We start from the raw sequence: 15,700 nt of genomic DNA on the forward strand, positions 1-15,700 counted from the left end.
TTTACACTGCCAGTAAATTACTGGTAGTTTCCCCCAATGTCTTCCACTATTTATTTATAGCGAAGCACAGTTTAAGATCCCCCTGGGGTGTGGAATCAACGTGTATCTGCACAATAACTTAATATTAGGCAAATCACTGCAGGCTGTAGCACATTTATAATGCAGCAGCAGGAAATGTAATCCGAACAGCAGCCGCTCCACTGGGGCACGGCTCGGTAATTGGTTACTGGACTTAGCTTAGGCTGCCTGATAGAAGTTTGGTGTTTTGCTGAGACTACGGACAGAGTCTCTAAGGAATCCCAATTAAAGAGCAGAATGCACAATATCAGCCTTGTGAGTGCCAACAAACAAGGGAGAGCCAGGCCAGCGGTGAAAGTAGTCCGTGTCAGGTCTGAGGAGACACAGCTGTATAAAGTATTTTTGTACTCTCTCAAATCTGTGCTCATCACAACCACTTTTACATAACATGTTAGTTCAACTTCAAGGTGAGTTAATATAAACGTCATTAAAAACCATGATTCGCTGAAAATGTTTGAAAATCCTTGACCGGAGATTCAGCACCATAGACAGCGCCTGTTTTAATTATGCCTTTCCGAGGGCTTTTATTCCTGCAGCCACTGGCCTCCTCAATAACTTGCATTTTGTTGGAATTCTATCTATCTATCTATCCATCTATCTACTTATCTTATCTTATCTTATCGACAATGCAAAACTAAACCAGGACAAAGTTAGAATTCGTCCAAGTTAAATCATGGGCTAAATTACAGCTAAATAGACTAAACCAGGGTCAAAACACAGCTAAACCAGTACTAAGATTGCTTTAGATGAGTCTTTAAGTCTTGACCTAACCTAATACTGATGTGCAATTCCGTCATATGTGCAATTGCTGTTGGAATTCATGTGCAATTCATGTGCAATTACTGTGAAATTCATGTGCAATCTATGTGCCGTCGTGACACATATTCATGTGCAATTACTGTCGTGATCACATGCAATGGTATTTATTTATTTATTTATTTGTCTTTGGGAGTTTTTATTTATAGGAGATCTTCTACTGAAAGTGTTTTTCAAACTTCCTATAAGTGATCTGTTCTTCTGTATCTACCTCTGTATCTACCTGCGTTGCACCAATGAAATTTCCCCATGTGGGACAATAAAAGGAATATCTTATCTTATCTTATCTTATCTTAAAGTGGCTGATATAAATGTTAATAACATCTAAAACTGGGGGGGGGACCTTGGGATTTAGCACCATGGACAGCGGCGGTTAGCCCACCTCAGGATTGTGCTTTGGTCAGATCTAAATGGGCACTAAACCAGGATTGAATTAGGACTAAACCAGAGCTAAACCAGTAACCAGAAGTCCAGGACTAAACTAGAATCTGAATATGTATGTGCGTTTATGTGATATTACAATTTATTTTTGTCTTTTTTAAGAAGAAGTACAGAGTTTACCTTCAAACAGAGCTTTCATTTATTTTTCTGCCTTCAATGTATTTGTTTAGTGCAGCATTTTGGAAACTGTTTTTGTTCAATAAATGGGTGAAACTTTATAATAACTACACTCATTCCTGCCTTAGTCAAGCATGAACACAGACTTCCATAATAATGAACAAAACAAAAAGTGTATTGATTGATTGATTGATTGATTGATTGATGATTCAGCCTTAGTAATTACTTAGCCAATAATCCTAATTCCTAATTCCTAACCTTAACCCTAACTTAACTAGTTACTAACCCTAAATCATGCTTAATAAACTATATGTTCATTATGAATTTGGTCGTTGTTCATGCTTTGTTAAGGCAAATGTATGTGTATTTATTATAAAGTGGTTCCACTAAATGTGCTAAATTAAATGGTCAGGAAGAATGGCAAATCCATACCATCTAAACTAATCCAGGACTAAACTTTCCCATAACATAAACTGTGTACTGCCCTGATTCAGACAATTCTAACCTACTCTAACTTATTACAGACCAAAACACCACACAACAGCTGCTGATGTGGAGACCCAATTGTCTGGCATTCAGCATTTTCTCAAACTGCCCAAAATCTTGTCAATTGCCTTATTTCCTGCTTGTAACGCAACAATTTTGATGGAAAAAAATCTGCTACATATTTCCGTGCTTGTAGTTAATTCCTTGACCGTTGTGAGCATTTTATTTTTACTGAGACTAAGCTTGATTAGAAATGCGTGGACTGTGTTTCGAGCTCAGCAACTGTTACTATGCCACAGTGAAATACAACACTTTGAACCCATCTGTTGTAACCGAACACTACACACGCCGCTTATATCCGGTGTCGGCTTGATTTTCATACCGCCAAACTGTGAACATGTAATATTATCACATCAACAATCAATGAAACAGTTGTGATTGCCCACTCAATGTGAACACGGGGCTCTCACATCCGACTGTGTGTCACCAGAGAATCACACTGAATATTTAGTGAAGGTGTTCTCTTACCACAGCTCTGATGGGAGGGACTTTGTGCTGCGCTCCGTTGGTACTTTTCAGTTTTTGAGCAAAAGGACTACGTCTGATTCTGTAGAGACCAAAAATAAAAGTAAGTGCCCATATTATAATACTGTTTCAATTTAACAATGCTACGACCATTAGGCTTGTTACAATATATCGACTGGTTGTGGTTCTATGAATGATTAACAGTGTATTTTGTGCCTCAGTATGTATCCTGCGTGCCTTTTCTTTGCTCTGTTTGGACAGTTTTGTTGACATTTTTTGTAGAGCGATGCAATTTGAGCTGTAAGTCACTGATTCACAACCTGTTTTTGTCTTGAGTCCCCCTAAGCTTTGACTCACACTCCGAAAAACCCCGTAACTCGAGTTTCAGGAAAATAAGTGAAAAATAAGTAAAAAAGATGAAACATTTTTTTAATGAACCTGAATCCATTCCAAGTACCCCCTGCTAATTCTTTGCCCACCCTGTAGCCCGATCAACACTAATTATACATAAGTGTGTTAATCTGCTGTTTGCTTATTGCAGCTCATGTTTTTTTTTTAACAAACATTGTACATCTATAATGGGTCACCAGGGATCAGAATGATCCTGCTTTAAGATTATTGTGTAAATGGTATAAAGTAGTCTCAGTATAATTATAATGATTATCATTATTTATTGTGATATTTTCTGTAACAATATATTGCACTTGTGACAATTCCAAGGGACATATGAACACCAACCTCTACCGCTCTTTATTTGTAACACAATGGAGGAAAGTAAAGTAGTTTGTAGTATAAATGATGTTAAACATGCTTCATTGTTCACAACTAGGCCTTTTTAATTAAATTATATTGATTTATAGGACATTATATTGTTTGTTCTTCCTTCTAGGCTTTTTACATAATTCAGATGGCCTGTCAGAAAACCGCATTACTATGAACAATCAGTGAGTGGACACATAATTACAAACTGTTCTTGCATTTGTCAAATAGTATTGAACTTGATTATTGATTTAAATGTCCACTTTGCAGACAGAGGACAGATTATCACCATAGTAACATTTTACCTGGAAGGAAAAGCAACCTTCGGCTCAATGACCAGATGTGGGTATTTCACAGTATTTTATACGTGTATTATGCAGCTTTTATGTGTCTTCAAGTATTATTGCTTTGTCTAAAGTACTCCAAAGTATGGCATTAAATATATTTATCTAGTTTCAGTCATTTATTTCATTTAATTGATATTCAAATGTATAAACAATTTGGCTCCTGAACCACTCAGTACATTTGCCAGGGACCAAACAGCAGCTCAAATCCAAACTATAAAATCCCACAGTGCAGGACGTGTCTTGGACAGTCAGCGTTTTCTTATAGGAGCTGTAAACTGTACAACTCACTGCTCAAAATATTCACAAGGCATGGCTGAAAACAGACCAAAGTGAACCCACTTGTAAATAATGTCTGACAGGGAATGAGCGATGTTGAATGCGTACAATTGAACTGTGTTTATAGAACTCCACAATGTTTTGTTATTGCAGAAAAGACAAGGACAGGAGTTGAAAATTAGCAGTTGCTATAAACTGTATGTAACCAGCTGTAAACTTTGTCACTATGTCTGAGTGCATTGTCCCTGCCAAATAACAAACAAACAAATACAATAAATACTGGAGACAAGCAGGCAAAGTGATAGGTCAAATCTGTGGAAAGGCGAGCCCAATCGCAGTTAAAATGACTGCTTTTCAAGGTATTGTTGAAGAGTAATATTGATGCCCCATGGTGTAAAAACATCTGTACGGCAGAATTAAGTGATAGATAGATAGTAGATCATCATTTTACATTTTGGTTATTGTAAACCACAACATTGATCTAAAACGACCTAATAATCGAAACTCCCATTGACTTCCTGTTCAAAATGGCAGAACCGATAAGCCCCGCCTCTTCACAGTGACATTTCACGGTAACAGCAGCAGATTGTTATTTATGCTCTTATTTTTGAAAGTAGCTATGTGACATTTTCAAACTCTACATGTCATTCAGCGCTTAATTTTTCAAATAATCACAACTAAGTACAGGGTAGTGGGCGGGGATAGGGGGTAGGTGAAAACAGGAATTTTCTGAGCACTCAAGTCTCAAACGCAGGACAATACAGGATTACTCAAACATGCACGAATCAATCGAAATACAACTCTGAGTAAACTAATGATGAGGAAGCACGATTATAAGAAGGTTAAAAAGTAATTAAGGCTGATTTTGCATACATGTCCAGTTTAGCATGTATTCTTTGTCGTTTTGCAGCATCCCTAAGCCGACGGATATCAACATGGGGTTGGTACCTGGTTGATGTTATTAAATGTATTAACGGTGTTTAATGAGCTTCAATACCTACATCATGTCATGTGCTTACAAAAGAGAGAAAATCCTAAAGGTTCCAACTCCAAAAGAACATCCGTATGCGTCGCACATCCCCCGATACTCCATGTTCCCCTCGTACAGCTCGTCTGTGTGCGATGTCCACGGCACTGAACCAAACAGTGCACCAGATGTGACTCTACTAAGTAAGACTAAAGGTGAGCTGGACCATTCACTGACATAACAATCAAAACACGCTGTATTACATCTACATCCACACAGGTAATGCGTACAGACATGAGCTATTGAAGCCTCCAACTAGGACCAAAAAGGCGGTGACATGGGCCGAGGAACACGCTGGCTTCCTGGAGGTATACACAGTAACTTCAGAACGTTATTTCATAGTAGTTTTGTTGTTGCTGATCTAGTAATTGTCTTGTAGTATCCAAAGACTCTGAAAGGCAAGAGCCAGGTCTTCTACCCGACTCCGACGACACTTGTGCGCCCAAAACTTAAACATGATCTAGTGCCGTCATCGGACGAGACGAGGAAGATGTTGGAAAATCAGGAGCGGACACACTGGATCACCTCCTACCAGATGCACTACTCAGGTAATTATGTTATATCTTCAATTTGGGCTCAAGAGTAACTGAATCTATAAATAAATGGGTTGTATAATGAACTGTGAAGTGCACATTGGAGTATATATTTTAGTCATACCCCGTGACTATTGGTGAATCTGCTGATGGTGAAGTGACCAGAGTAAAAGTTGAAATAAAGTACTGATTCATGACAAAAGCTGTTTCCACTATAATTCATCATGGTGTTAATTGTTTTAATGATGATACAAATAAGTCATTCTTGTTGTCTAGGTTATGAAAAAGGACATTTGAAGATGGACTTCCGACAGAAACACATCAGGCCGAGTGGGAGGAATGCACACACTGCACCTCAGGTAGATCCAAAGAACAACCTTAGATAAAACTTGGCTTAGTTTCAGATAATATGACAACATTTATTAAAGACCTGTAATGTATAACTGAGATGGAGTGGGAATAATGATTATATTAATGTGCAGAGACATGGTGTCGTGTTGATGAACCTTCTGCATAAAAAAATACTCCGGAATGAAGTAAACCATAAAAACAGTAATCAGATATACGGTTAATCCTAATGATTTGAAGTCTTTATAAGGATAAATAAGCAGCAATATTGAATTTTCCAGGTAGAAATGCTTTTATATTACAAAAGATGCAAAAAACCCAACAAAAAACTACTTTTTTTCTAACCTCGAAATCATATTTGAGCTTCACAAAAAGTAAAATTAACTTCAGTAAAACAAACAAACATTACAAATGTAAACGTATTTCCTAATCTCTATTTAAATATTTTGTATTTATTTATTTATCTTTTCAATTAAACAACAAACCTGAAATTTGAACACAATAATAAAAGCGATGTACATTTTTTTTTAATTAAAAATGTGTACTCAAGTAAAAGAAACTTTTCAAGTACTGCTGCCATGTTACTTAGTTACTTTAGTAAGTTTTAGTTGAATTTAGTGATGTCAATTATTAATCCATAATCATGATTATGAATTTCCCATTATAATTGCAAGCTAAAAAAAAAGCTAAATGTTTTATTTTTTTGTTTTTGTCACATTTACATATTTTTATTTTTTAACAATGGGCATTTTTTCATTCATGATAATGGGAATGAAAGAAAATGAAAGATTTCACTGTGGTTTGGTCTTGATCTCACTAATCATGAATAAACTTTGCATTAACTATAATTGAAACACCAAAAACTGATATTATAGCTTTAATCTGTATTCAGTTGTTTTGGCTAGAATTTGGCTCAATGACGTACACATTTAACAATATACTCAAAAAACAATGACCAAATCTGCTCAATCACAGAAACACAAGTAGTTCCTTTCCTCCTCTGCAATTAAGGCGGCTCCTCTTTCCTTTTTCTTTCAGCGGGACAAGCCCACTATGGCCTTTGTGTCCTCCACGCTCACGGACGACTACAAAAGAACCGATGACGTAAGCGCGGGAACAACAGATCCCACTGCTCGTCCCAGGGCCACGTTTCCAGCGCCACTCCACAGACCTACCTCGGCTGCCGCACTGCCTCAAAGGCCACGGCAGAACTCTGTGAACTGTAACGAGGAGCTGGGGCCAAATCAAAGGGGTCACAGTCCTCCAGAGCACAGCGGCGATGACCTGCCTCACGGAGCATCACACAGACAACAGAGCGGGGGGTTCGAGAGGGAAGAACATGGCAGCCAAACGCAAGAGAACGTGCGTGACACCGAGAGGCCTTTGCAGGATGGAGAACTAATGAGATTGAATCCTTGCGTATTGCCCAGACCTCCTGTTCTGCCTGGCATTCGGCCTCTTTCTGGTGAAGGTCAGAGCCTCAAAGAGCTCCAGGATTCCTTTAGTAAGACACAGGTCCATCACAGGGTTAACAGCTCCACCACGCGGACCCCGGTGAACCCGAGGGACAATGTCTGCACGGGGAGGCGACACGACTTCTATGGAGTTAATGCATTCTTCCTTCATGGATGAATTCATTTAGTCACTTGATGTTCATGAATAACAAAGTCAGTATTACATTGTTTTATTGAAGCTTGAGGAGTGGAAAGAGCGGGCTGTTTCCGGGCTTAAACGCTCATCTGCCTGAGAGATTTACCATGTACTTGTAAAAAAAAAAAAAAAAACTTTCAGAGACTCTAACCCTGATTTTTTCTCTAACCCTGTTTACGTGCGGTGTAAAGTCACATGGTCATTCCTATAATGTAGTGCTGCTGTAATTATAAGTGCTGAATGTGAAGTGTGATGTTCTCAGAGACAGAGTGGGAGGATGCATGGTTTGGTTTGAAATGAACAGATATTTGGATGTTTTAATTGTGTTTGCTGAGCTCCCCGGGGACTGCAGGTGGAAAATAAAGTAAAAGTACTAGTTTTTGTTGTTTGGGCCGACATAGCAGGAAGCTGGAGGGCCAACAAAAACTGGTCTGAGGGCCGCATTTGGCCCCCGGGCCCTAGTTTGGACATGCCTGGATTAAACGAAGACTTTTGAAACGGTCCAACTAATATTTCAACATAATCGAGTTGTTAATGTGCACTGCCCCATACTAAATAAAACGAAATAAAATAAACATACTGTTCATTGACTTTGCCACTGCTAACATTTTATTGCAAATATTTTACAGTAGTGTGCGCCCTCTAGAGGGAGAAATGATGTCAGTTTGAATTGAATCGCTTCTATTGACCAAAGACCAACACAATAAACTCTATTAACACAATAAAATCTAAATCAGAATCGCCACACATGATGCTTTAACAGTTCTCAATATCTGTGTGAAATACATTTTTACCCTTACAGTTGGCGGTAAGGGGGGTTTCAAAACGTTTACTTATAATTAGAATGTTTAATATTCTCCTATTATTTTTACTTGAGTCTTTTTATTGCACATCCCTCTGTAGTTTCACTCGGACTGAGGCAATATAAAAACAAGTCCACCGTGTCTGTTCATGGATCTATTATAATATGGCTCACCTTCACTTTCCCTGCGCCATGAAAGTGCCTTTGCAGAGCACGTGACCAGCCTCAGTCTGAAGCCTTTTGTCAGACGCAGCAGAAAAGACCTTGAGCTGCAACATTGACCCTTGAGTGACACAACAGCTCCACGTTCACCCGCTTTAAGAAATTAAACATCTAAAAGTACGAACCCACGAGCACAAGAGTGATCTGTGTCTCTATTTATTTTTTCAGTTTCAAGGCTGATTCAAACTAAGCTGTTAAAATATAAATAAACACATCTAAATAGGTCAGTGAAGTGCATCTATTGAAACTGTGATGCTGCCTTTTGTCCAGTAGACGGCGGTATCTTCAAACTAAAGTGTGGACCGTTGTCAGCTTCAAACTACATCATCATTGTCTTGTATTTATTTACTTGTGTATTTATTCTTACAGGGGGGAAACTCAATGAGAGAAATGGTCTTTTTCCACGAGTAACATGTCGAATACAAAACACATAAAACAAACAGTAACACAGAATATCTAGATAAAATGTCAATCAAACATTCAATAAGTTAACAAATGTATAAACACACACTTTTTAGACATACAATATCGAATTAAAACATGCAGTATGTAGTAAGTCAGAGTACTGGCATTGCTTATGATCTTTAACAAGTGCTTTAAATGCATTAAAAGGCAAGCAATTATCTAATGTATTTAATTTGTCTCTGTTTTGTTTCACAGACAGGGAGATTCTTCTGTTTTATGTCTGAGATGATCCTAGAATTTTACATTAATAGAGTGTTTAAAGTATTTCACTTTCAAGTAGCACAATGGGAAATAAAATCAAATAAATCAAATAAAAAAACTACAATTCGAAAGGCGAAATTGAACGAATGATCTTTAACATTCACCGGCGATGTAACAATTCTTGGGGCCCATTTGTCCTTGCTTGGGGGGTCCTCCTGTCCATTACGTCACGGAAAAAAGATGCAGCCGATGCTCAGACCGCGCCCCCCTGGCATGACGTCACGCGACCACCCGGAGGCTCATTGGTCCGTGTCCGCTGCGCGTCTCCCGGAGCAGGCCTTCCCCGTTACAGCCGTGACAAAGTGGTGCTTTTTTAGAGCGGCTCGGAGCGGGCTGCGGCGTGTGCGTGCATGTCAGAGTATGAAGAAGACGGTGAGGACTTCAGACACCGCAAACTGTCCCGTCTGTGTCGACTAGAAGAAGCTGGAGCTGAGAACATCACCTGGAATCACACCATCAACTCTGTCAAGGTGAGTGCGCCTTCCACCTATTCGAGGCTCTACTTTTCTGATGTTGCCATGCGTGGACAGAGAGAACATGCAAATGAGATGCCTTTGACTCACTGCGTGTTCAAAAGTGGAATGCGGCTGATTTATCATGATTGAAAAGTGAAATGGGTTACAATGAATGTACATAGGGACAGTTTTAAGTTATAAAGATCTTTGTCTTCAAATTAGGGCTGGGTGATTTTGACAAAAATGTGTGTCTCGATATTTTTAGAGTCTCCTGGTAATGATGATGACGATGTTGTGTCAATCGAACAGAAAATGTGTTAAAACATGTATTTAAATGTAATAGCGGAGGTTTAATGATCAAATAGATGTGAAATGCCTTTAAAATAAATCAGAAAAGTGCATAAATATCACCTTATACTCTTAAGTTTACAACACATGCTTTTTTCACTTTTATTTTAAATCAACCCTTTTTGTAGCATTTTTCTACTTTAAACAAAATATTCAAATTCTGCATATCTTCCAAACAACATCCACGGTATTGTCTAAATTCCAATATGTTGCCCTTCTCGTCTTAATGTTTCAAAATGTGAGATGAAGCGCCACAGATCCACTCAGCAAACACCACTTGCGTCGCGTCTCCATGGTAACTCTTGCTTTTTTCCTATAACAAGTGTCAGATTATTTACATCCATCCAAACCCCTCCACGGCGGCGATGGGACCCACATTATGAGTTTAGAGGGAGTGGTCTTTGTCCAAGTGCCGCTCACTGTAAAGCAATGTGCCTTTGTCAATAATAATGATGCACTTTGACTGTGCATTAGACTAAGTGGTGTTTGTAATTGTATCATTTACCGTTCAGAAAAGATTTGAGTCATTAGCCGACACCAATTGGAATCATCATCATTTGTAGTTATATCGCCATTTGTAAAAAGGAAGTTTGAGTCTTTAGTCTGTAACCATTTGTGCTCTGTCATATGTGTAACTTACACAAAAGAGGATCCTGAGTGTGAAAACAGTTTATATTATGGTAAGAAAGAAAAATCTAATCCACAGCGGAGCGCTCCAGGACAAATGAGGGATTACACATTACAGACTGTGAATCACAGCTTTCCTCACGATTCGATACTCGACACATAAGGGTTGTTAAAAGTATCGGAAACCATACTACTCCATGTTAAAACTAGTATCAAAACCAGATACTCATTCAAGTTTAGAATCAATACTAAAAAATCCCCTGAACATGACGATATCTGACCTTTCCTGAACAGTTTGAGAACGATCTTGAGCGTTATTTTAACTAGTATGTTCAATAAAGCAAAGCAATGAAGCAATAGTTCCCGTGACATAATAGGTTTATTATTTGATTTATTCATTGTTTATTTAATATGGACAGATACAACAAACAGATGAACTCAGGAAGGTCATTTTACAGATTAGAGTTCACTAAATGTAATGTTAAACGGGTTTAAGGCTTTCCAAACGTGTCGGTGTTACAAAATGTTACCAAAAAGTTTCACAAAAACGATTTGAATGCTTTGAATGTTTGATGTTTCCATTTACAAAATAAGCAATATTGTAGTGATGCCACGACTTAACTTTGAAAATATACTAAAAAAATACTCAATACAGCAGCCCACAATATGAACAGTATCACCAAACGAAGTATCACATGCAGAGATGTCAAAATTATTATAATAATCGATAAACGTGATTATTTAGGTCACAATATAATCGTAAAGACGAAAAGATAATTAGAGAATGTGAAATTTTTAAACAAACATTCTATTTTTCATTCAATTGATAGAAAACTGACAATCTCAGAACTAAATTATGTCTTTTTTAGTTCATGTAAAAGAAATGTGACGATTTTAGAAGCAAAATGAAGTTCTTTTTGCTCAGAATTTCCTTAAAAACATAAACATAAAATGTAAAGAGCTTTTTTAAATTCTTGTCAAACCGATCGTTGATTTCACAAAGCGGTACGTGACGTATTGAGGAGCGATAACGTGTTAACCCTCAAGAAGGACACAAAATTCAGGATTTTGTTGTCGTTTCGGTCATGATGTAAATAATAATCATCGTTAAATCGCGTTATTTAATCTCACAAAAATCGTTACTCCGACATTTGAAGTCAAAATCTCATCCCTAATCACACCACGTCGACGGTTCAAGGTTTTTCGCACACGTTTACCTTGTTTCTAAATGCAGGGTTCCAGCGGCTATGGGTTTGGGTGTGGTTTGGAAAGAGCCCCCCATTCATGCCTCGAATACACACACCACACACAACTCCACATACAACTGTCTCTGTGAGCTCGTATTTCACGTAACCCGCTGGAAGAAGCAACATCTCAATGAAACGTAGTGGTTGCCTCGACAGCAAACGACAAAAACAGTGCAAAACAAACATACCCCATCATTAAAAGCCTCACCTCCCACAGTGCATAGTCTATATGTATCACTGTACACGGAAAATCAATGGCATAATCAACAGCTCTGTCCTGGGCCTGTCACTGACCTTAAATTTCTAAGCAGAAGCAATTGTGTGTGTTATTGTCATTGATCCGCTCTTAACCACCGCACAACATACTTGGACCATAGCGCCGTGAAACTCAAGTCGTTGAAACGGAAGGACGCGTTCAGGCACCGCAGTCGCTTTTGAAACGGCGAGAGCTCGTTAATGTCAGGGTTGGTTTATCCAACGCTGACACTGTCCAGCGGTTCAGAGCTGGTGCTTTGACTCGCAGCAGTCAAAGCAGTATTCCCGACAAACAGTAAGTGTGCAGAAGGACGCGCGGGTGGAATGCAGTTGTAAAAACATCTTTTTCATTTTCATACTTTTCGAAGGGTGTGCAGAGTATTTGGAGCATTATCCCCGGTAATCTGTACTGTTCCTCTGTGTCGTTCTGCAGTGGACGTCTGGTTCTGCACTTTTTCCAGGTCAACAATTTTCCCCCCGCAGCATCGGAACCGTAAGATCTGGAAATGGTCGGAATAATTCTGCGCCGACGACAGAATCACAAAGTCAGTGATGTCAGTGTATCAACGATAAACTGCTGCGTGTACAGTACAAAGCAGGTGGAAATGTGCTCGATTTTTTTAGTACCAATTTTGATACCACAATGATGATTAATAATGCTCTTTTTTTTAGGTCAAGGTTTTAGACAGTGGACAGACATTTCCAACACATACATAGTTTCTTTATTAATCCTTGGTTCTGATACAGCTCAAGATTGTTCAAAAACGGTATGTTAACGAAACATATTAACAGTTATTCAGATAACTCTAGCATAAAGAACATGCTAACAAGTTTACCAAAGCATCAGTTTTACCCCAAATCACTAAATCCATTGAATTCTTCTTCCTCTGTGTCACTTCTAAACAACTCCACAAACTCCAGAGGAAGAGGAAGTGCAGATTCTTCTTCTGCGTCACTTAGAGCCTAGAGCGCCCTCTTGTGGTTGTCAGTGTTAAAATAATCAACATGTGAAATGCGGATGCCAGTGTGAAAATAACATAATATCACACATAAGTCGCTCTGGAGTATAAGTCGCACCCCAGCCAAAACTATGAAAAAAGTCCGGAAAATACGGTACTCGATCTCTTCCGGTAATGTCAATTTGATAGTAATTGTTCCTAATCGAAGTGGCTTGATGGTATCTCTGGCATCTCACAGCACCGGGCATTAGTGCGATTTATCTGTAATTAAAGCCGTGTAACTCTGCCAGACATCCCGGCAAACGATCAGGAGATAAACTGCAAGAAAACACCAAACCAAAGTCCTATTTTGCAGTGTCTGGCTCGACGGACTTGTTTGGTTTGATTGATTTAAATATATGGATGCTCTCAAGCGCTTCAATAATGTAAGACATCTATAATATTCAAACCATACTTCCAGTTTGTCTAACGTATAATCTGTCATTCATTCCGTCTTTATTCATTTGCATTATGAACAGTTTTGTTGGCAGCATAATTACTCTTGCTCATCATAATTAATGGACTATTTGGGTTTGATAATACATTTGAAATCCACACACTTTCATTTATGGGCCAAAGAGGTTTACATTGATTAGAAAAGCTTGAACTTTTTAATTAAATATTGTTTTTTGGGATCCCGTTGGACTCATTATCATACAATTACAAGTTCATCGTCATGTTTTTTGTTTTCCGCCAAGAACAGATTGTTAAATTTCAATTTCTCTGGATGAAACTGACTTTACATAGTTTATTTGGAATTACAGGGTTTTTTGTATTGTGTGACAAAATGATTACTTCCTATTTCCAATAAGTTGAAACAAATATTTATGATGTGCAAGAAAGAGTGAATCAAGACCAGAAATACCTTTTGTTTAGAATATCTTTTAAATCAACTCTATTTGCATTTTGTTTTCCTAGTATTATAGTCAAACATATAAACGTATATTCATAACAATCATATGTAGATATATATTATTGCTAACCACAAGTTTACCTCCATATCCCATCCACAGTTGTTGAAGGATAATCGATAGAAAAATCCAGATAATGCTTTTCAAAATGTTAGGAAAAGATGTGAATAATATATAAGCCTGTAGCTTTCAGTATTTTCCGCTTCCAGTACTTGAACAATACTTTTTCAGTACCAATTTCTGTATTAATTATTGTATAAAATGACACAGCATAATCACAATGTTGTTTGATTCCAATAAACACCATTTAGTTGAATAAAAACTGTACTTTTTAATTATTGATTTGTAGCGATGGTGCAAAATCTGAATATAATGTTTATCGTTTATAATGAAAAGGCTATTATTAAATCAGGGATGGTGTATTGGTTACTGGATATTGATGATAGGGAAGAGTTTCATCAGATATTATGCACCTGTATTTGGTCTGCACTGCCCCAGACTGTGAGGTTTGTCCCAGTTTGTCCTCAGAGCATCACATTTGTCTTTCTAAACAAACTCATGAGTAAGAATAGAAATATGAGGCCAGTTAGGCTAAAAATATGCCACAATGCCACAAATTGTTTCATATTCCAGAAAAATACATTTTGTTATTATTTTTGCTTTACTATAACTTAACATTTTATTTGTACTTTTTATCTGTATTAGCAGGAGATATATATTGTACATCATATCAGTTAAAAACAAATACAAAAGCATATCGGCCCATCCATACTTAAATTAATGCAAAAGAGCTGATTTAAAAACTAAAGTTCAATCTTCCTGTACTTTTAACTCTATTCACAGTAAACCACAACATTTAAAGGCAGGTTTTAGCTCATTTCTGTTAGATTGCCATATTATCATCTGAACGTTGTCATCCCATGCTCATTTCTGTCAATATATCTCTCTTAATTCAGAGATTGACAGTACGTTTGAGTCATTATTTGGAGTTGGCCTTTTCCAAAGCAGCAATTTGAGTCTGTTGGTGATGATGACGGAACAAGCCCACAGCAGTCACGTCCTTGTTGGACCTTTACCTTTTTTCTTCTATATATAAAGTCTGTTCTCCGTGATGTTGACAAATGGGATGTCGGCATTTCACACAATTTGAGGCTATTAAGGGTCACAGGAGGTTAATGAAAATACACCAGCAACAAAATGGATGGATTATAAAACATATATACACTTTTTCTGGTTTTTGGTCTGGGCAACATGGCAAAAACATAACAATCGCAATGTTTTTCAATCCCGATTATTCTGTTACGGCTTTCGATAGTATGAACCTAAAAGATTTTTAAACCGCGCCATTTTTTTCCTTTCTGTTCACATGTTTCGACCGAGGATTCGCTGCGGTATCGAGCTCACTACTGGCGTTTCGGATACATTTTCATTCACGGTTCGGTTTAACGATACTGTTCAGGTCACGTTTCCAGCTCTAATACAACTTATACTGTGTTGACACATTAACTACATCTGTCAACGATTTTAAGTCGTACCATTTCTCAGGCATTTCTCAGGTCATAAATCAAAGCCAGGGCTAAATATATAACTTGTGGCTGTACAGATGTCTTGTTAGTTTTATGTGAGGTTATTTTTGGACATTTTTGTGATACAGCGGGACAAACAGTGACAGTAGACGAGCCCCGTGGGTCAAGAGCTCTGCGATA

General features: G+C 37.9%; 2 protein-coding genes across 4 annotated transcripts in view; both read left to right on the plus strand.

Moving 5' to 3' along the window:
- Positions 1 to 4,686: 4,686 nt before the first annotated feature.
- On the plus strand, positions 4,687 to 7,385 carry LOC140374549 (uncharacterized). The gene is made up of 6 exons (XM_072461488.1): positions 4,687 to 4,785; positions 4,870 to 5,027; positions 5,092 to 5,180; positions 5,252 to 5,420; positions 5,682 to 5,764; positions 6,792 to 7,385. Exons 1-6 carry the CDS (start codon positions 4,733 to 4,735, stop codon positions 7,383 to 7,385), a joined length of 1,146 nt encoding a protein of 381 aa, XP_072317589.1. The 5' UTR covers positions 4,687 to 4,732.
- Positions 7,386 to 9,452: 2,067 nt separating this feature from the next.
- osbpl3b (oxysterol binding protein-like 3b) overlaps positions 9,453 to 15,700 on the plus strand; it is a 37,834-nt gene continuing 31,586 nt past the window's right edge. For all 3 annotated transcript variants that reach the window (XM_072460633.1, XM_072460635.1, XM_072460634.1), the window contains exon 1: positions 9,453 to 9,623. The gene's annotated coding sequence lies outside the window, so the exon portion shown is untranslated. The remainder of the gene's footprint in view (positions 9,624 to 15,700) is intronic.

The sequence above is a fragment of the Eucyclogobius newberryi genome, unplaced genomic scaffold (assembly GCF_026437365.1).
Source record: "Eucyclogobius newberryi isolate DKJ021-1_F unplaced genomic scaffold, fEucNew1.0.hap1 SCAF_3, whole genome shotgun sequence".
NCBI lineage: Eukaryota > Metazoa > Chordata > Actinopteri > Gobiiformes > Gobiidae > Eucyclogobius > Eucyclogobius newberryi.

Coding starts and splice junctions, on each gene's coding strand:
- LOC140374549 (XM_072461488.1), top strand. CDS start 4,733: ATGTATTCTTTGTCGTTTTGCAGCATCCCTAAGCCGACGGATATCAAC. Junction 5,028..5,091: donor TCTACTAAGTAAGACTAAAG/GTGAGCTGGACC, acceptor ACATCCACACAG/GTAATGCGTACAGACATGAG. Junction 5,181..5,251: donor AACACGCTGGCTTCCTGGAG/GTATACACAGTA, acceptor ATTGTCTTGTAG/TATCCAAAGACTCTGAAAGG.